Raw genomic sequence first — 21,345 nt, forward strand, 5'->3', positions numbered from 1 at the left:
CTTCCTCTTGTCATTACTCTGCTTCATGCAGATAAATATCTGTACAACTTTGTGCACCTGTGTTTTCTCTTTTGAAAAGATGAGAAATAAGAACTAGAACTCGCCTTGTGGACACTTTAAGATGCTTACTTCTGCAATCTCAACAATCTTTCCAAAATGAATTTATTGAAAATCTACTAATTACTGTGGACTTCCCTGCAAAAATCATGCCAATATCAGTAAAAAATGCACTGTTGTCATTAAGATGCAGATCTTTCTGCACTTATCTCAGTCTTTATCTCCATAGCTTATGAATACCTACAGGTTAAACTACTACACCTGTTGAATATAGGTTTGATGCAGATGACCACTTTAAAACTTAAGGTGCTGCATTAGCATGGGCTCTGAGAAGAGCATGTTGTGGAAGAAAAACATCCTGTTCTCTACAGTAGCATGAAATTAAAATATTACTGATGCAAAAATAGTTGGCCCATACCAAGTAACACTAGAAGTGGCATGCATTGGTTGGTACACCTACGTGTTCCACCGATGAGTCTTCAGGGAGTTGGGAACAGCCAATTTCCCATAGGCTTCTCTGCCCTGTGAAGTGTGGCAATCTTCCATGTCGTTGCTGCTTAGTTTTTCTTAAGTAGTTGTTTCTTTGGACAAGGACTAACTTACCTCAACTATAACTCCTTCTTGTGTCCTACTGTATGCACACCCACCAAGCAAAAAGAGGGGGGACTTAGTTAAGCTATGAGTTAACACAAAGCATATGGCTTGCCTTTTTTGTTCTAATGGCAAGAAAAGCTACATAAATGCATGTGGTAAGTTAGCATGAAAGTTTGGCATGGCTCAGACAAGATCACTGGAATGTGCTGCCAAGTCTATCTTCCCCAGCAGCAGCAGCAGCAGTTCTCTGTTTCAAACTTTCGGTCAAACCTACACATATCCATGTATAGATATGTTCAGATACAGATATATGTTCAGAAAACTGCTTGGCTTTAAAATATCTCCTTTTTCCTGCGAGTAAATGAAGAGATTTTTCCAGTTTAGAACTGTCCTTGTTTTTTGTAGTTCTCAGTCTTCTCAGTGTCCTTGGGAGGCCTGAAGAGAGTTAGAGACCAAAAGTGCAGGACATAGGATATTGCAGGCCCAGATAAGATCAGATGGGTTACTCTGACAGTGCACTCCCACTATCCCCTCTCATTGCAGAGAAGTCAAGCAGACAAGCCTGTAACTGATGAGGGCAGAAATTCCTTGCCCCTTTTAACAGGCCAGGAGTTCTTTCTTTGCTCTCCTTGCTCTCAGTGGGAAAAAATTAAATATACAGGACTGCCCTCAAAAGTGTAGTGACATTGAACGGGACTCTTCATCCTCAGGAAAAGGAGATGTAAAGATTAATTTTCTATAGATGCAGAACCCCCTAACTACACTTCTCAGGTGGGTATCTAGCATCTGCCTTTGCTAAGGGGTACACAGGACAAGCTGCTGCTGCAACTAAATATCAAGGAACCAGTCTTAACTGTTCTTCATTTTAGCAGCAGGTTCTAGAAGTCGATTGAGTGTCCTGGCATGAGCTCTTTGATCACACTAGCAGTTTCAATCTGGAGAGTCTAATGCACCTGCCCCTGCAAAGAGCCAATATGCTGCCTCTTTTCATGTGAAAGGGCTGGCCTGGCTGGGGATGATTGCAGTCTCTCAAAAACTGTTTTGCCTTGTGGCTGCATCAAGGGCAGCACAGCTTAGGAGTCTTCATGTGAAGCCTTCAGAACCAAATGCACCAGCTGCCCGTGCTGTGTAACTGCAGCAGTGCCTTCAGGCGGACCAGCTGTTAATGTAGGGTAACAGCTCAGGTGCACCCCCTCAGTGTAGTTGTAATGTAAAACGTACAGAGAAAATCTTGCACTGAAGCCAAATTTGACACAAATAACACATCAGTGATCCAGAGATGTATTACAAAACATTAATAAAGCCAGAGCACAAAGGTATAAATATAAATGTCCTTGGTGGTTTATTGTTCTTTGTATGTAAGAAGCTTTATTGTACAACTTACAAAACTTTAGAATGGAAAAATGGTTAAAAATGTTTACAAAAAAAGCATGGTCTTAGAAAATTATGCTAGCAAAAACATCGGGAGGAGGGAAGCAAAAAAATCTTCAGTGTGCAAACTTTTTATAAAAATAGAAATACTAACTCTACAGGTAGCATTTCATGATAAATTATTTAAATAGCCTATCTACACAATTATGTGATTAACTAGTACAATGGCAATGAGAAAAATAATTTATAAAAATATAAGCAATGGTATACAAGATGACAGGAAAAAATATAATACAACATTAGAAATTGTATTTGACTTTTTTTTTTTTCCAATGCCATTTCCTTACTGGGAATACATTTTCTGCAAAGAAATTTTGACTATGTACAGCATTAACTTTTTAGTACTACAGTAGCTTTAAAGTTTGTTAGAGATTTGAACTCTGCTTACTCCAAAGGTTTTTCTCAGTCACACAACAATGAGGTAATATTTGTACGTAAAACTTTCACCATGTTAATTTCTTTTCTTTTTTGAAAAGACAAGGCAATATTATAGGTATAAGGATGCTGCCCCTTCTGTTGGGGAAAACAGTGTTTTAATGTACATCAAGGCCTCTCCCTCTTTTGCAAGGAGCTCCTGAAATTGTCTAGTCTGTGATGAATTCCTTCTTTAGTAGCTGCACATCACTAATTATAACACCTAGCGTGCAGTGGCCCAAAGAGCCCGTTAAATGGTTATTGAGGGCTGTCCTTGTGCCTCTCACTGCAATCTCCCCAGGGCAGCTATCCTGGCTCTGGGTTAGGCCCACTGACCAGTGGTAAAGCATCACAGACATTTCCCAGCACTAGAGAACACTAAGATGGTGAATGGCATTCCCTCACCTCTAGTGCAATAGATGGGACAGAAACTGCTACCATCTAAAGAGACTTGAATTTTAGCACTGCAGAACAGTTGCCTGCCAGGCTACCAACTGCCTTGCACAAAGAAAGGAAAAGCCAACACTGAGCTCAGACTGAGAAAAACAAACATCCCATTGCCCACACCCTCACTTTTCCTTGCGCCTCAAAGCCTTTATGGGAAAACTGCTCTTTGTAACAAATACATCACCACTACCTGTTCCAGACAAGATTTTTTTTCTCAACTAAACCCTCTCTAGTTTCAGTATAGAACAGAGATAATAAATAATCTGTATTTACAATCTTACAGTCATGAAGACTTGTAACAATGATTAGGTGGATAGTCTTGACGCATTTCTTGTTTTAATCAATAATCCCTCAGTCCTTATAACATCAAGAATAGGCAAAAATAAATATTTTACAATTTTATCTACAGGCCCCTTTTCCTCCCCTCTAAAGAAGCGAGGGGTTTAAAACATCTATGGCATGTAGAAAAGGAATGTTTTCATTACATTATTTTTGTGCCTCTTTAACCATAAAAAGTGAAGCATGTGCTGGTCTCCTGAAGGACCAGCTGAGACGGTGGTGCTTTCTGGCACCATAGCTGAAAGAACACATTTAAAGATAAGCAAGACCTGCATCTAAATCAGGAAAAAACAGAATCTAATTGTAAATCCCAGTTCTCCCAAAGCTGGTGTTATCCAGTGTACCAGTTTTTATCCTCTTTCCCACCTCCCATGACAGAAATCAGTTTTAGGATATCTGTTTTGTCCTGTATACAGCAGCTGATCTAGCTTACCACAAATAGAGTAAGGCTATGTTTTCATCTGAAAGGTATGACATAGAAAACAATAATTTCCCCAAGTTAAATGGATGTAAACCAAAGTAGCACAGCCTTCCTTAAAAAAAATTCTCTACCCCATTAAGAAAAAAGAAAGACCTAGAGTTCCCCCTCCCGCCCAAACCCCTTTTCCCCGCACAAGGTCTTCAGTTTAAGTAGTCCACAGCACATCCAAAGATGTTCTTTTTACAAAATGCTACTCCATGGGACCTCCAGTTAGAGAGGCAGTGACACTGCACTGTGATAAACAGCAAACAAATATCTTTCCTACTGAAAGAAGAGTGCTTGTTCAGTGACAACAATTCTCATTTGCAAGACATGTTTGTTTCCTTCCACTTCAGCAGAGGTCAGATACCAAGTATGTTCTCACTTTCATTCTCTCAAAAGCATTCTCTTGAGGCAGGTCATGTGTTTCGAGTCCACACTTATGCAGAAAGAAGAAAGGAAGGAATAATATAATGGTCCCAGGATTTGTAAGGCTAAATGTTTCAAAAGGTGCAATTACCAGCATTTTTAAATAGTCTCTGAATCCAACAACCTTGTGATTATGGATCTGTGAAAAAAGAAAAGATATATTTAAATATTTCTGTGTATTATGCATGATTATGTCCAAGTCGTTAATGCCTAGGGACATTTGTAAAGAAAACTGAAAGTGTACTTTCATTTAGGTGCTTCCTTAAGTTAGACTTCAGAATCTAATCTATGTAACCATTACACAATGAAGTCACAATTTCAGAAGACTAGGACAGCTGGAACTACTTGTACGCGCTTACCTCCACTGAACCTCAAGACTGCAATATATGGACAACCTTCTACTTTGCTTACTTTTAAGTAAATCAGTTTTTTACTTGATAAAGTCAGTATTTTGCATTTCTGCCTTAGATTTTGTCAGATGTTTTCATTCATTCTAGTCAGCACTTTAAAGGAGATTCAAGATGTATTTAATTTCTGGAACTCAACATGGATTCCTGATACTTTGAAATAACACAATAGAAATATACTTAGATTTTATACATTTAAATTTTTGACTGTGAAGACTTCATTGAGAAGGTGTCCTGTTTCTGCCTGCAGAACTTGTTTGAGACTGAACCATGAAAGATCACAGCTGAACTTTCCCTCTTGGCTCTTACGTCTCGAGCCTTCTTGAACCAATTCACTTATATAGGATCTCTTAAATGCAATGTCATCCTTACCTCTGCATTCATATTTAAGGTCTGAGAAGAACACCATTTCTTGAGAGAAGACAAATAATCCTAGCCGACCACCAGCATAGGTTTTATCATAGATTGGTCCTGAGTCTGCCATGATTTTCTTCCCTTCATACATTACAACCCTACAAAGAGACAACAGCTCAGCCATCTTTGACAAGGTCCTATGAGGTTCATCTTCACAGACATCCACTTTCCCTGCGACATTTACTTCAGATAGAAGGCTGATGCTCACCTGATGTAGCCAGTCTTTGGTCTATGGCTAAGTCGCCATCTGTATGCAGTGAAGTCTTTCCAGCCTATGTGACGAGGATCATGCCACAAAGTTCTCACCTACAACAGAGTATTTTTTTATTAAAGGCCAGAGATAACACAGCAGTTATTTTGACATGAAGGCGCCTTACTTTTAAAGGCTGCAAGTAAGTAATTAGGCTCTGTAATAGGATCTTTTGAAATCAACTGCATTTAAATTTACTTTTAAATATGTAAATTGGAAGCTACAGCACAGTTACAGAAACAATTGATTCACTGCTGCTGGAAAGCCTGTCTGCAGCAAGCAATCCTGTTAACTGTATACAATATTTTGCATGATTGGGAAAAATTACAAAGTTATTGGTCTTTGCCAAGAAGCCTACATGATCAGCATGTGTGAGCCCCCTCTAAGTGTCTAACTTGCTGGAAGAACAGCCTGCCTTACTCAGAAGAATTTGTTAATTACACTGGAGTACTCATGTTATCATGTTAAGAGTACTTCAGCATGTAGTAAGTGCCACTCTTACCTGGCCAGGAGTGTTTCCTGTGTGCCACAGAGCATTACGAAGGTGTTCTCCTGGACCAGTGGTGGAATTCACAACTTTGATGGAGAGACCTGAATATCCTTGAGCTTTGGTTGGTGTGGAGTCCCAGTAAGACTGGGTGATCTGCTTCCACATGACAACATAGAAACGACTGCTAGATTGGTAGCCAAATACAAAGCCAGCATAATCATCATCCCTTTCTGTATTGATAAAGAAGGTACCACTGAAGTCCACAGCATTGAATTCATCAAAACCTATGGGGACATTAAAGGATAAAGTTTTAGGTGCTACTTTTTTGCAATTCTTATAAAACTCCTTAATATTTTTTCAGGTTCTCTTCCTCTTCCCCACTCCAACTAAAAACAACAACCAAGCAACCCCCTGCCCCGCCCTCCCAACAAACAAAAAACTCAAACAACCCCAAACAACAGTGCCTGTTAAATTTTTCCCCTTACCGACTGCAAGGCCAGGGTCACAGTTGACTGTCTGAACCAGTTCTTTACCCTGGTGACGAACAACCCAGTTTGGATCATTTTGGGATGTTCCCTTGGGATCCAGGGGAATCATCTGAAATCTTCGGAAATCAGTCTCACTAATTTCCACATTTTCAGGGCAGATATCATCAATGTCTGGCACACTGTCTTGGTCAAAATCATCTTTGCAAGCATCTCCACGTCCATCACCTGTAGATAAAAAGTAATTTTACCATTATGTCACCACCATTGTTTGCTTCTGAGCCTTACAGCTTGAGAGTTGAAGTCTGAATTGCAGATCTCTGACTGCCCAGGTACTTGGCAGACACATGACAGAAGCTACAACAGCTACTGTATAAATGCCCCTTCACTCCAGCCTGATAGTGACTTAGGAGAAAGTTGGATATGTGGTCATTTTGACATCAATCTTTACCCTGAGAAGCACTATAACAACATTCAGTTTTTTTTCTGGTAAAGACATTCGGGTTTTTTGTTATTTAGTTTTGTCCAACATTAAATAGTGTGAAAAAAAAATAGCATAAAACTATTGGAAGATACTCTTAAAATGTTATTATGATACTGGCTATCTTACCATCAGAATCAGCTTGATCTGGGTTGGCAACCAATCTGCAGTTATCTTTGTCATCAGGGATACCATCATTGTCATCATCATGGTCACAGGCATCACCTTTTCCATCCTTATCATGGTCAGCTTGATTGGCATTGGGCACATAGGGGCAGTTATCAAGGTTATTCTGATGGCCATCTTCATCTATGTCCTGGTTGTTGTCACACTGGTCACCTATGCGATCAGAATCACTGTCTTCCTATCAGAGGAGAAAAATATAACATTTTAAAAAGCCACCCAAAGAAGGCTAAGATAGGAGTCTCTGAAATAGGAGTCTTAATATGTAGAATTAATTGGGATTTCTGGTTGCTTTATCAAGAGCTAAGATGGATATAGTGAGAGGATCAACACACACTTAAAACTGCCTGTGCTAACTGGTTTTATGCTACTTTAGTCTTGTTGTGGTTTCAGTTTGAATCCACAGCATCAGAAAGCAGTGTGATCATCAGCTATCTTGTGCCTTTGCCACATGCCTCTTCTGTCACTAATCTACCATACTGGAAACAGGGTACTTTATGTCCTACCTTCCCTGGCAGCAAGGGGGTTTCAAGGGCCAAATCAGGGTTGGACTACTCTGTACCTATCAGTAGAGACTGTAACATTAATACAGTCTACCAACTCTTGGTGTTACAGCTTCTACACCACAGCATAACTTGCTCTATCATAAAAGCCTCTAAATGCTCTTCATGCCCCCTGATTCATCAGTCAAGACAATGGTTCCCATAGTGGTCACAGACTGCATTAACTAACTAGTGCACTTGCTGATCACAGATTTTAGCCAGTCATTTGCTTAATCAGCTGCTGAACAAAGACAAACAATCCCACCATCCCTGAGACTGCCTCATGTTGAGCCTGGTAGTCTTGTTAACACAGGTGGATGACCCTGGTGCAGACACAAGGCATACCATACCATAATCTGTTGGATTAGCTACTAACTCTGGTACTTGAAATCTAGTATCTCCACTTCTAGAACTTGATCAGGATAGTGTTTGGAAAGCCATTAGAGTCTTATATTAAGATTTCAAAGTCATAAGAGAAAGATCTTCCTGAAAGGAGCTACCTCAAAGAATCTTCAGGTGATTCCCTCCCTCAAGTGGGGAAATAGTAAAGCAAGTGACAATGACTTAGAAATTTTGTATTATCTGTTTAAACCCTTCAAGTAACACTGCTTTTAGGCTACATGGCCACACTACACTACACTACATTCCACTGATTTGCAACAGCTTTTCTAACCCTTCAAACATTCCAGTTATGTCCCTGAAGCTATTAAACTTACAGTCTTTTAACTGACAGGATGTCACAGGCTTTATCTACTTCTGCCTTTGATTTTTCAATCAGTAAGTTGTCTGAGAGTCTGGATCCCCCTAGATTTTTATGCAGATGAATTTTAGAAGTATCAGAATATGCCTTTTTCTTAGGGAAAAGCAACTTGTGCTGCCTTCCACTTACTGGAAGTAGAAGTTATCTTCTAAAATGCAGTTGGCTTCAAGCTTAGGGACAAAGTTTAAAGAATGACTTTGTGTTGTTCCACTACCCAGATTTTACACAATATTCCCAAAGTATTTCATATTCTCACTGTGAGGATCACCACAACTGACAAACCTAAGAAACGTTTAGGAGACAAGTAGTCTCACAGATCTTCACTACAGCTACTTTTCAGAAAATACCTAGCAGCTGTTCAAACTCTGAGAGCATGTTATTGGATAAAGGCACCATTTGGGAAAGTAGTAAGAATGATTTGTGACAAGTCAAATTTCAGGTGTAACTTGTTCAAATATTTTCTACAACACACAACATACTACATTTTTTAGCCCACCAGTCCTCTACTTACACAATTCAAATCCCTTACCTGGTCAGGGTTGTGTTCCAGTGGACAGTTATCACACTGATCTCCAACACCATCCAAGTCTGTATCCCTCTGGTCTACATTGTAGACATATTGGCAGTTGTCCCTTTCATTAAGCACCCCTGCAAAAGTTCATGAATGAAAGTGAGACATCTAGATGCTGCAAAGGACAGGATAAAGCCACCACACACTTCTTGATACATTTTTTAAAGCATTTTGAGCAGCATTTAAAAGCTTTGAATGATGACTCATCAACAGCTTTGCCACACACTTCTGCTCCTACTGCCTTGTGAGAGTGGAGCTAGAATTGAACTGTGGCAAAGTCTATATATTCCAAAGGGAATTTCCATTAGCCCTAACTGTTCCTTCAGTAGCCTTCACGTCCTGAAACCACCACAAGAGAACTTCTGTGTGTTCAGTGATGAAATTTTGGTATGAAATCAGAATTACATTGGATTCATGGCTGATTAGAAGACCATATAAAGGAATGATTAGAGGCCACTTACCATCTCCATCAATATCTATTGCACATGCATCTCCTTCTCCATTGTTGTCAGTGTCAGTTTGATCAGGGTTGTGATTGTAGGGACAGTTGTCACAGCGGTCACCAACATCATCCCTGTCGTAGTCATACTGCTGTGGGTTGTAGATGAATGGACAGTTGTCCTGCAAAAGCAAGAAAAGTCAAGTTTTAAAAAGAGTCAAATTAAAGCTTTAACAAGATTCTGCTTCTGCTTGTACTGCTATATGAAAGAAGAAATGAAACGTGGGGAAATAGTTAAAACTCAAACGCTACTATCTCAAAACACCCCGTTGCTGGCATGAGTGTATGAATGGCTGATTGAAAAAGGAAAATTCACTTCCAAAGTTTAAACAGCTGCAGAAGGTTTGTCTGCATAGTTATGCATATCTAAGGTTTCTAGGATAGCTGTCAGTTCCAGCAATTTCCTATGGTCCTCTTTTAAGATTAAGTTTAGAAGCTAGACCCCAGCTTTAGGAAGGGGAATGGGAAAGCCACATACTCAAAGGCTACTCTTTTCTGTTTTCTTACCCGGTCATCAGGAATGCCGTCATCATCATCATCATTGTCACAGGCATCACCAATCCCATCCTTATCATAGTCTTCCTGCCCTGAGTTAGGCAGATTAGGGCAGTTATCCTAGAAAGGAGGAAGTACACAGAGGTGTTCACTTCTGGTATGATTACAATATGGATTTGAGCAGGTAAAATCTAATCATTAGGCAAAATCATAACACCTCAACCAGGCAGGAGTTGCCTTATTGTAATTCTCTCCATTTAAGCTAGTCATTACAGTAATAAGTCTTAGAAAGCCACAGTTAAATAATTTTTAAAATAAAGGCTGGTTTGCTTTTGAGAATCTTACCCTGCTTTTCTTCCCCTGGAGACAGCTATCTGTCAGAGCAAAGCTGATACAGGTATGGCCTAAACTAGAATCTTCCCAGAACATCTACAACGATCTGGCTTCATTTTTTCCCATATCACAAGAATATATAAAGCAATACAGCAACAGCAAGATCCTCCTAGCAATGCCTTGACAACGGTATCCCTAAACCTCCTCTATCCCTAGAAGGTTATTTGCAGAGAGAATATTTTAATAGCTTAGGCTGTTATAATGGTAGATGGTGAAAGAGGATAAACTTACTTTTTTGCAGTGATAAGTGGCATTGGCAACACAAACCAGGTTCTCATTTGGCCATCCATCTAAGTCAGTGTCTTCTCCACAGATTATGCCATTGCCAGCATAGCCTGGTTTACATTCACAGCGATACATGGGGTCACTGAAGTGGCCAAGATAATTGCATTTGGCATTCTTGTTGCAGTCATGTGTTCCATCTGTGCATGGATTACGTGGCTTGCAGACCTAGAAGACCACACAGAAATTAAACCCACTGAAAACATTTTTTTATCCATCACTTTTTCCCCAGAGATTCAAAAAATCCTAATCAATCAGGAAAAAAAGAAGCTTCATACATGGCTTTCTTCCAGTCCTCAACTCCAGTACCAGTCTTTGCACTAATTATTTTTCTTGTTCAAACCTTCTATATTATCAAATGGAACCAGCACTAAGATATCTCTGAGGCACATACTGTTGTATCATTAGTGAATACTGATTTACTCCTAAAATTATGTGTAAACTCTGAATCCTCCATGGCTGATATTTAAAACTCATTTTGATCTCCAAAAGAAATTGCTTAATGCTTCTTCTCACAGAAGATGGTGTTTTATTAAATGCTCCAAGTCCTTTTTGCCTAAAACACATAGGTGTTTTCTGTTTTTTAGAAACTTGGTGAGATTTCATAACCCAGAACAACTCTCAAATTGACAATACCTGTTTGTTACTCATGGCATCCTCAACACTGCGGCCAAAGGGCTGTGTTCCAGTGAAACGTGGTGGACAAGGCAGACAGTTGTACCCAGGTTCAGTATTCTCACACCTGTGCACTCCATTGAAGACAAAGCAGGCATCAGGAACCTCTTTGCACTGAAAGAAGTGTTTGAGATAAAGGAGAACAACAGTTAGCATAAAACAGTGATTCCATTCTCCCTTCCTGTTTTCTTTCATTCCCTTTCAAGGAGCAAACTATAGTCTTCTTACCTCATCAATATCTTGGCAGTGAATACCATCACCATGGTAGCCAGCAGGACAGGCACCACACTTCCAGGAACCATCAGGGGCGCTGGTACACGTAGCCCCTGCAAAGCAGGGATTAGACAGACACCCATCTGTGAAACAAGTGAGAAAGTGTTAGGATAAAGGATGCTTACCATGCTGCTACCGTACTGTATTTGGCTGATATCATGGTTTAAAATTATAGCCCTTGAGGTTTACAGACTTTACATTGGTATTTTCAAGATTGTCAACAACCTTCAGATGTTTATGGGAAAATGGACACTCACCAATCGGACAGTCCTGTTTGTTGCAGACCTGAGTCCCTCTAGCTTCACCTACGCAAGTCTTCCCACCATACTGAGGCTCGGGGTTATTGCAGAGACGGCTACGTTTCTGAAGTCCTCCTCCACATGTCACTGTGCAAGCATCCCATGGAGACCATGGTCCCCAGTTGCCATTAACTAAAGGGAGAAGAAGTTGGAAGACATGTATAGCTTTAAATTCAGTGCTACAACAAGTTTCTACCTGACTAAGGACTATTACTTTTGTAGTGAGAGCACTTTGGGCATTGTTCTGACATAAATGACAGAATTAGTGGACTCAATTAAAGAGGCATAAAGAAGAGGCATAAAAATAGTTTCATCTGAAACTAACTTGTGAGGTTTTACGTAGCCCACCTCTAAGTTTAAAGAGAGAATACTACTAGAACAAGATTATTTAGTAACTACTCAGGAAGTTCACCATTATTTACCAACTACTAGTTACCACCACAACACACTTACTTGGGCAAGGATCTTTCTGACAGGCTTTGTTTTCTCTTGCTTCACCCTCACAAGGTTTGCCATTCAGCTGTGGTACTGGAGAGTTGCAGAGACGAATTCTAGTGATGATGCCCGTGCCACAAGTGACAGAACATGATGACCATGGTGACCAGTGACTCCAGCCACCATCCTGTTTAACTACAAGAGAGATTTCTGTTATTCATAGTTTCTGAAGATTTCAGCTGTACAGCACCTAGGACATAGCCAGTACCAGGACTGTACCAAAAACTCCATGTGTAATAGATAGCCTCCTCACTGTCACAGATCAAGTTTTGCAACTAGAGAAATTTCATACTTAAACTGGCATCAAATTTTGTCCTGGCAGCAGTGCCCAAACATGCCTGTTTACTGCATTAACTCTCTGCTCCTCTCTACGTGATTAATACAAGTCCTTAAAGCTAGAAGCCACGGATCCATGCCAGTGACAGAGCTACATGGTAATCTTTGCTTTTAACATTTAGCCAATAAAAGCAGCCTCTGTTTTACTACCAGCATGAGCAGATTAAGTACTTACATCTCTTATCACACTCTTGAAGGTGGCAAGTCCGAGTCTGTACAGAGGAGCCTTCACAGCGGTTATTGAGACTGTCACAGGAACGCCCTCTCTGCTGAATCCCGTTACCACAGGTCACAGAACATGAGGTCCACTCAGACCAAGGAGACCATCCATCATCTGCATAGTCGCTAGCTGCAGAGGGATACAGTTCTGAATAAGACTCCAGGCTTTTCCATAGCTTTTCTCCCACCCCTCTCTCAGCTAAAAGGACACAACTGTCCTCAGAGGCCACACGCATCTTCCTTTCTTGTGTGAGATAAAGGCCATGAACTCAAACAATTCAGTATATTGCATATTGTAGAAAATATTTGAACATGTATCATGTAAGTGATTAGCCTCAAAGAGGCATCACATGAACCTTACTTCCAGTAGTGCAAGGTTTCCCTCGGATATCCAGTTCTGGTATACTGCAGAGCAGCATGTGTCTAGTTAGATGTGGCCAACTGCTATAGAACTGTGAAAATATTCAGTACTTACGCCAGCACCGAGGGCAGCACTCGCCATCAGGCACGGTGGCATTGGAACAAGGCATGAGAGGACAGGACACTTTCCGGCATATAGTGGCAGAGTTCTATAAAGAGTTGTGAGAATTACAGTTACCAAGTGGAATATAAGCAATGTCTGGAGTCTGGGTAAATAACAGAGACCTTTTCTGCAGAACTTTAAGACTCAATGGCATATCTAAAGCAGAGACCCTTGTATTTAGAGCTAATACAACCCAACGGGTAGTCCACAGGTATTTTCAGTCAAACTTCATCTCGTTTCCATTCTCACCCATTACTTTTTAGTGAAAAGCAGAAAATATTTTGGTTCTGGTGAAGTTTTATCATGAGTAGCTAGCAGATGCTGGCTAGAGTAAATGACTATTATGTGATACTCAAAGTATAAGGTCAGATTTCAAAGAAATGAAACAATGAAAAGTCAACTTTCTTTTCAGTTAATATGGATTTAAGATGATTATATGGTAAAGATAAAATGAGTTTAGTGGACTCTGCTCAAGAGCCATGAAATCTACAACTTATACTTAGAGGTTTTTCATCTGTAAGCCAAACAGGCAGGGTAAGAACACCCACCTCCAATCTCAATAAGATCTGAAGGGCGGTCTGTAGTTTTGCTTCTTGAAGGTAGCAGCTTGGTCAGAAGAATGCTCTCATGATTACTATTTTAATCTCACCAAGCAAATTACTAGATTAAGGCAATTACAGCTAACACTGAGTAAGAAGGATGGTAGGAACGAGGCAAATGCAGAAGTCACAGTATCATTTGCTGACTATAAGACAAAAGATGTAGAGAGCTAAAGAAGCAGATGCTGAATTTGAGTTGCCTTGTACTGCACACATAGAAATACTCAGCTTTTAGTTTCTAGAGAGTGGCATGCTTGGAGTAAACCCACTCTTTGGTAGATTGGTACCGCAAAATGCTTTTGCTAAAATATACTTAAATGGAAGAAGCAAATAGTTTAAAGAAATCCTGTTTTGTGTATATTTACAACAGGCAGCAGAAGTGAAACACAAAGCATAAGTATCTTGCCAGGTGATCCAGGGGTTTAAACAGCTAAACTGAAATCCAAAAGGGATTGCTGTTCCATATAATCTGTAAAAGCTAACAGGACACACCTACAAGCATTTCCTAGAGAAAGAAGAACACCATAAGTTTAAGAGCCTCTACCGAGTACCAGAATGTCTTCTCCTACTAGGTCAGCAGGAGGTTCAGTGAGGACAGAAGGTCGATCTAACAAAGCTGATAGTACTATATGTTTGTTCTATTGATGCTGAGTTTTAGTTTACTGATGGACTTATGTAAAGAATACAGGCATTCCCCAAATTAAGGAACTACAAGTGTTAATAGGTATATCACAGTGATGTTTCATATAATTTTCTAGAATACAGCTGTTGAGACAAGGTATGGAAGCTGCCCACATACCAGAGATCTAGTAGAATGAAAAAAACTGAGTAACTCTATGGCTTCTCTAGTATGCCCAGTTCTGTGTATGATTCAATCTAACAAACAATGCCGTTTAGAAATATCTGTTAATTCCAACTTATGAATTTATATTTGGGTGATTTGTGAATGTGAGGAATCTTACCTGGCAAGTACATTCAGTGCAGCTGTCAATAGTCCACTCCTCTTTATTTTTGTGCAAGATTCCATTATGAATGCATGCCCCAGGAGTGATCTGGACTACTTTGGCAATGATTTCATTTTCTTCAGTCTTGGGGGTGAGAAGCAAAAAGAAGATATTTAGAATCTAATACGGAAATACCCTTTTCCACAAAAGTCAAAGCGAATTTATTGCTGTTTACACAAGCTCTCAAAACTCAGGTTATAATTAATTCACTAAGTGCTAGCTAATGAAAGGTACCACGAAGTTATAACCAACACTCACCACTTTGCGAACTCTGTCTTGAAGTGTTGTAACCATGGACCGCAGCCCTTGCATTTCCACAAACATATTTGTTAGTTCATCACAGGAAAATCCACAGACTGCTTGGATGTCCTTTGTTTTATGGCCAATGTAATTAGTGCGGATAGCTGGGCTGGAACCATTGATGGGGTTGTCCAAAGTAATGATTGCACTAGTGGCTAAGAGAAGAAAACAGACATAAAGTAAATGCATTTTATACCACATGCATTAATCATTCCAGGCTAACACCTGCTAAACAGCTGCCACCCGATTCATTAGGGTGCCTGCAGAAATATAATCTTATTTCTTATGCAATGTGGATTTGCATGTCAGCATACTTCTGACTTCTGTTTCAACTTGTCTTTCTAACGTAATGAGAAATCTTATTTTTAATAGGTCATTGGATGCAGAAGATTGTAAACTTACAGCTGGAGCAGCCTTTGTTCCGCAGGATAGTTTCCAGAGTTGTTCCAAAGACAAACCGCACATTCTGCAGCAGACCCTGTGGACAGAGGAAGAATTACAGCTACTTGCAGCAACTACAACAGAAAGAACCACTTGCATGGAGAGACTGAAGGTCATGTAAGATATTACAGAGTAATTTCATGAGAGACAGATGGGAAAGTGAAACACATTGCTCTATTCTCCTTAATAAAAAAAGAGCCCCGCTTCCTAACAGTCTTATCCTTGAGCATAAGGACTTGGCAGCTCTCCAGGCAGGAAGGAAAAAACCCATGGATTTCTGAACCTCATATACGAAGCTGAGCAATGAAGCTGCAACTACCTGTCTGGAAGCTTCAGTGCCTTCTTACTGCTGCAGAAAGTACCATCCCTGAAAATCTAATGTTTTACCCTTCAAACTCCATTAGTAAAGTTGAGTAGATTTAGAGGTCTTTGTCGCTCTTTAGGCTTGTTGAGTAGCTAATGCACATTCAAAGCAGATGACTGAAAATTCTAGGCAAAAACATAAGTGAAAGTCTTACCTGGAAGTTGTCATTGACTCCCCCTTTGGCAATACGGAGCCTGGCACTGCTGGCCAGGTCCCTAGTGAAGATGTTCTGGATGGGGATGTCCAGTTCAGCATTCTCCATTTTCTCACACCCCACATAGAGCTGAGCTCGGTCCTCCTGCACAAACAGGGTGATATTCTTCCAGTGTCCTGTAGCTAGCAAGACATCCTCTACTGACACTAACTGCTGCTTGCCATCACCAGAAAGGCTCAGGTCCAGGGAGCCTGCCTTGCCATTTGACACTAGACTGAAGACATGACCAGAGCCATCTTTCTGTTCCACAGAGAGCAGTGTGCCTCTGCTTTTCTTGGCTTGCCGAAGAGTGGCCAGGAGAATGAAGCCCTTCTCAGCATGGATGGCATCTAATAAGTCTTGGAACTTTGAGTCAGGGACAGCAGGGATGCGACTGGCATCTTCAATGCGGTAAGCAGGGCTGGAGGATTCTGGTCCCTTCACCAGGTACACCCCGGGGGCCCGGCGCCCAGCTCCCTTCCGCATGAAGCCAATGAGTTCAAAGAGATCGAAGACACTGTTATCATCACTCCTGGACTCTGCAGAGAGAGAGATCAGGACAAGCATCATGAGAAAAGGACAAGAAGAGGCTGAGTAGGTGCTTATCTCCCCAGATTGCTTAACATTTTGGCTCCTGGTGCACATCGTGCGAGGCACAGTGCCTCACATCAGGGCACAGACAGTAGCTCCGATGGTGCGGCAGTCCCACCAGGAGCTGCTGTGCAGCAGTACATGTGCATTCTTGTACAGGAGCCAGTCGGCACAGGAGTGCCAGGTACCCGCTGACTGACACACAAAGGTAGCAGCCATTCTGGCACCTCATTACACTTTAGCAGTGCAGAAATAGACAGCAAAGCCCAGACTGCAATATTCCTATGCTAGGACATGGCAAAGTGAGTTTGCTCAATCCAACTGAGTGACAGCAGCACAGTAGCAGCTTCTCTATGGCACCAAGATGGCAGCCTACTACACCATTCCTTCTTCAGCCAGTTCCTACATCATGTTCCTCCTTTCCTCTGCTCAGTGCAGAGGTAGACAAGCTACACACTCAAGTACTGGAGACTCTGCACTCCTGTTTCTGAAGGTTACACAAATTCCACACCAGAGAAAAGTTTCCTGTTCCCAGCTAGCTGATGCTCAGGTTAAAACGTTTTTGTTCATTGAAAGCTTTGGAGCTCTTTACCACCAAGCATATCTTCATCTGCCTACACAGGCACCTAAGTGTTTTATTTTTGTTCCCCCCTTCCTTGATTGCCCCGGGTATCAGCACAAATCTGGTCTTACCTGCAGTGCGCTTGGTCTCTGAGCCACCGAGCACGAGGAGAAGGAGGCAGAGAGCAGTCGCCGGCCCCATGGCAAAGGTCTGTCTCTGAACCAGTCTGGGGACACATACGAGGAAGGTCACCGCGCTGCCGTCGCACTCACGACCGGCGCCAGCGAGACTCCCGCAGGCAGGGAGGCTGCGCAGCAGGGACGGCGCAGGTGTCCCCGGCCGCCCTCGGACGGGACAGCGAGCGCAGCGGAAGCCGCTTCAGCACTTACCTGCGGGAAGAGCGATCCGGGCGGTCAGCGCCGGCCTCCGGGTACCGGCGACCAATATCCACGGGCAGTCCCGACTGTCCCGGCGTGGAAGGGCGAGCAGCTGCAGGCAGCTGTGGCGGCGCTGCCGGGACACTGCGGGCGCCGGCCGCCGCGCGCGGCTTTAAAGGGATGGCTCGCATTCCTGGGCGCACGGCGGGCCAATCGGCGGCGGCGGGGCAGGAAGCGGGAGGCGGGAGCCGGGTGGCTCCGGGGCCAGGGACAACTTTCCGCAGGGGCCGGGGGGCGGGGGCGGGCGCGCCCCGCGGGCCGGGGGAGCGGGCGGACGCGGAGCCGCTCCCGCCCGGCCGTGCCGCGAGGGGGCGCTGGGCCCTCGGGGCGTCCCGCCCGCACCGCGGCCCTGCGCGCCGCTCGGCTCCCATCGCCTTCCCCGCTGGCAGCGGGAGCCGCGGCGAGGCCGCCGGGGGCCCTCGCTCCCCGAGCCGGCCGTGAACCCCGCCTGGCACCCGCTCCCGCCTGTCCCGCCGCCCGCTCGGCGTCCCGGCCTTGCCCTCCGGCCCCGGGACTCCCGGCCGCGCACACCGGCGCGGGGGGGGGGGGGGGGGGGGGCGCTGGGGGCTCGTCCCGCCGCCGGCAGCTGGCGGGGCTCTGGAGGAGAGGTGCGCCCAGACGCCAATGCCTCAGTGTGTCCTGAAGCGCTGGTCACAGCATCCTTCACTTAATTAACCCAATTCACTTAATGAGACCTTCTCTGCCTGCCCACTGGTTCCAATAAACAGCACACAGGACACTGGGTTCACTTAAGGGGAATAACGTGAATTCTCGTTAGCTCTTCCTGCCTGGCCTTGGAAGAGCCGGGCCCCGTGGGGGAAGAGAGGAGAGAGGACCTGCCGTCTCCTCCTTTCCACTCCACCTCTCCTTGTCACTGGAGAAAGGTATGTGGGGATGACCCTCAAGCAACCTGGCCTTAGGAATGAAATGACTGTAGCTGTACTGCAGCTGAGAATCTCCTATAGCAGCTTTGTTCAATGAACAAAATGACTAGCACTACTTCAGCTAATAATTTCCCACATAATATGAATTCCAGGTAATAGGAAATCTCCTAAAGGTTAAAAGGTAGGTTGCCTACATCTTGTCATATTCTGAATGACTAAAAGTGACTTGAACATGTGAAATGGCTTTGAAGTAATCGAATTCCAAAAATGGTTAATTCCTCTGCATTCCCCGGCCTTTGTATGCTTGGCATGTGCTCCTGTGGAAAGTAGAGTGTCAGTGAACGAGAAGGACCTAGTCAGGCGATTGCGTGTGTGGTGAGGGAAAATTGGAGTGAGCAGTGACTGAGTTGGAATCTGAACTGTGTAAAATGCATCAGACAATCTGACTGGCTAATGTATGAGGAAAAATTACTGCAGTATGGATTATCCCAGGAAATGCTCTGGGAAATTCTTGACCCAAAGAATGAGATAGCTGCAGAATTGTGTATATTAGGGCAAAGCCAAAATTATTGTCTGCCCTTTTAACTTAGAAGATGGAGTATACCATCTGAAGTAGGCCTCTTTACTGTGCAGTGATTCGTAGAAGAGAAACCTCAAGCATCTCCAGATAAAAAACTGAGAGAGAAGAGAAATGATGGTAATGATGAGAGCCCTGTCATTAAAAAAACCCCTACAAGATCAGCAAGAGAGAGAGCAAGCAAGATATATGGGCTGCTCTAACCTGCACAGGTTTAACATTTTATGCTAGTTGAGATAATTTTTCTCCCTTCTCACAGTCAGTATTCTCAGCAGAAAGCTGAAGAGCACAATGAATGTGATATCATATGTCATATCACAGAGTATTTTGCTTCTGTAAGTATAATGGTAAAGTACAAGAAGGAGCAGCTTATATGTTCCCTGTTTGCTGGGTAAGGAATTGGTTGGACAGTCACATCCAGTGGATAGTGGTTAAGGGCTCAGAGTCCTGATGGACATCAGTCCCTCAGGGGTCTGTACTGGGACCAGTTCTATTTAATGTCTTTCTCAATTACGTAGATAAAGGGATCAGCAAGTTGGCAGATGACACCAAGCTGAGTGGTCGAGTTGACACATCTGAAGGATGGAATGCCATCCAGAAGGGATCTGGACATGCTCGGGAACAAGTCCATGGAAATCTCATGAGATTTAACAAGGCCAAGTGCAAGGTGCTTGTGCTGCACCCAGGTCGGCCAGCCCCCAGCATCAACACAGGCTGGGGATGGACAGACTGAGAGCAGCCCTGCCCAGAAGGACTTGGGGGTGCTGCTGGGTGAGAGGCTGGACATGACCCAGCCATGGGCACTCCCAGCCCAGAGAGCCAGTGGTGTCCTGGGCTGCATCCAGAGCAGCGTGGGCAGCAGGGGAGGGAGGGGATTCTGCCCCTCTGCTCTGCTCTGGTGAGACCCCACCTGCAGTGCTGCATCCAGCTCTGGGGTGCCAACACAGGAAGGACATGGACCTGCTGGAGTGAGCCCAAAGGAGGACCACAAAGATTAAAGGGATGGAGCACCTCTCCTACAAGGATAGGCTTAAAGAATTGGGATTGTTCAGCCTGTAGAAGGCTGTGGGTTGACTTTATTGCAGCCTTCCACTATCTGAAGGGAGCCTACAAGAGAGCTGGAGAGGAACTTTTTACAAGGGCCTGTAGGGGTGGGAAAACAGGTAATGCCTTCACACTGAGGAGATTTAGATTAGGTACTAGGATGAAATTCTGTTTTCTATCTTTGGAAGGCCAGGCTGGATGGGGCTCTGAGCAACTTGGACTAGTGGAAGGTGTACCTGCCCATGACAGAGGGAACTTAAAGCAATACTGGAGTGTTTTGCCCACTACACTTTCTCTATCTGATGGGAATCTGGTCCCTGGAAAGTGATATGAGATCGTATTGAATAACATTAGGGCCTGGTCATGCCCCCTTCCCAGTTACTGTAAAAAAATTAACCCTGTCCTGGCTGAAACTAGAACAGTGGAACAGTGGCTAAAGTCAGATGAGAAGGATCTCACCCTTTATGACTTTCTGTGGCAGGTCGTCTGTCAGTGTTTATTGTCCTAACAGTAAGGAAGCTAATGGTTGGCTTCCAGGGGAGGTTGGAGGAGTGCAGATTTCAATGCAGGGCATAACCCTTCCCCTCTGGGGTGGAATCCAGGACATTGCTGTTTGGCAAATCAGTGTCATGTGTATGAAAGAGTCATTCTACATAATTTGGAGTAAAAAAATATGTTGGTGTGTATGTTCTTGACAAGAATACCTTGCTTATCGGTGTTCTTTTCTTGCAGGCTTATTCTGTGTGCTAATCACAGCTGTAATCTCTCTCCATGCACAAATCAGATTGGATATTTTTTGTCTTTGTAGTTCTTCCATCAAAACTGGACCTTCTTCCATACCAAAAAAAGTGTGGGAAGTTGCAGTGTCTGATTAACGGATCGCTAACTCATTGAGCTGAGCCCTTATCCCTTAAAAACCAGAAATGTTTTAATTTCTTCTAAATTTTAATGGGTGTGCAGCACATTTGTTTATTAAGAGTCATTTTGGGGTTTGCAAAATGTACTACAGTTTAATGAGAAGAATATTCTTTAAAGGGATTAACTGAGTGATAGAATTTTCTTACAGAGTTGCATATAGTTTTGTACCACTGTAATGCCAGTACCAT

The 21,345-nt window shown here is 43.1% G+C and overlaps 1 protein-coding gene across 1 annotated transcript; it reads right to left on the minus strand.

Annotated features, from left to right (window-relative positions):
* Positions 1-1,970: 1,970 nt before the first annotated feature.
* On the minus strand, positions 1,971-17,806 carry THBS1 (thrombospondin 1). The gene is made up of 22 exons (XM_069017677.1): positions 17,687-17,806; positions 17,429-17,523; positions 16,106-16,683; positions 15,549-15,624; positions 15,105-15,301; positions 14,805-14,930; positions 13,196-13,289; positions 12,677-12,850; positions 12,124-12,300; positions 11,629-11,802; positions 11,327-11,454; positions 11,060-11,212; positions 10,373-10,591; positions 9,761-9,868; positions 9,216-9,375; positions 8,713-8,831; positions 6,828-7,062; positions 6,218-6,445; positions 5,745-6,016; positions 5,201-5,298; positions 4,951-5,090; positions 1,971-4,310 (listed from the first exon to the last, which is right to left on the minus strand). The coding sequence occupies exons 2-22, from the start codon at positions 17,496-17,498 to the stop codon at positions 4,303-4,305; spliced, it is 3,534 nt and encodes a 1,177-aa protein (XP_068873778.1). The 5' UTR covers positions 17,499-17,523; positions 17,687-17,806; the 3' UTR covers positions 1,971-4,302.
* Positions 17,807-21,345: the final 3,539 nt, after the last annotated feature.

The sequence above is a fragment of the Aphelocoma coerulescens genome, chromosome 5 (assembly GCF_041296385.1).
Source record: "Aphelocoma coerulescens isolate FSJ_1873_10779 chromosome 5, UR_Acoe_1.0, whole genome shotgun sequence".
NCBI lineage: Eukaryota > Metazoa > Chordata > Aves > Passeriformes > Corvidae > Aphelocoma > Aphelocoma coerulescens.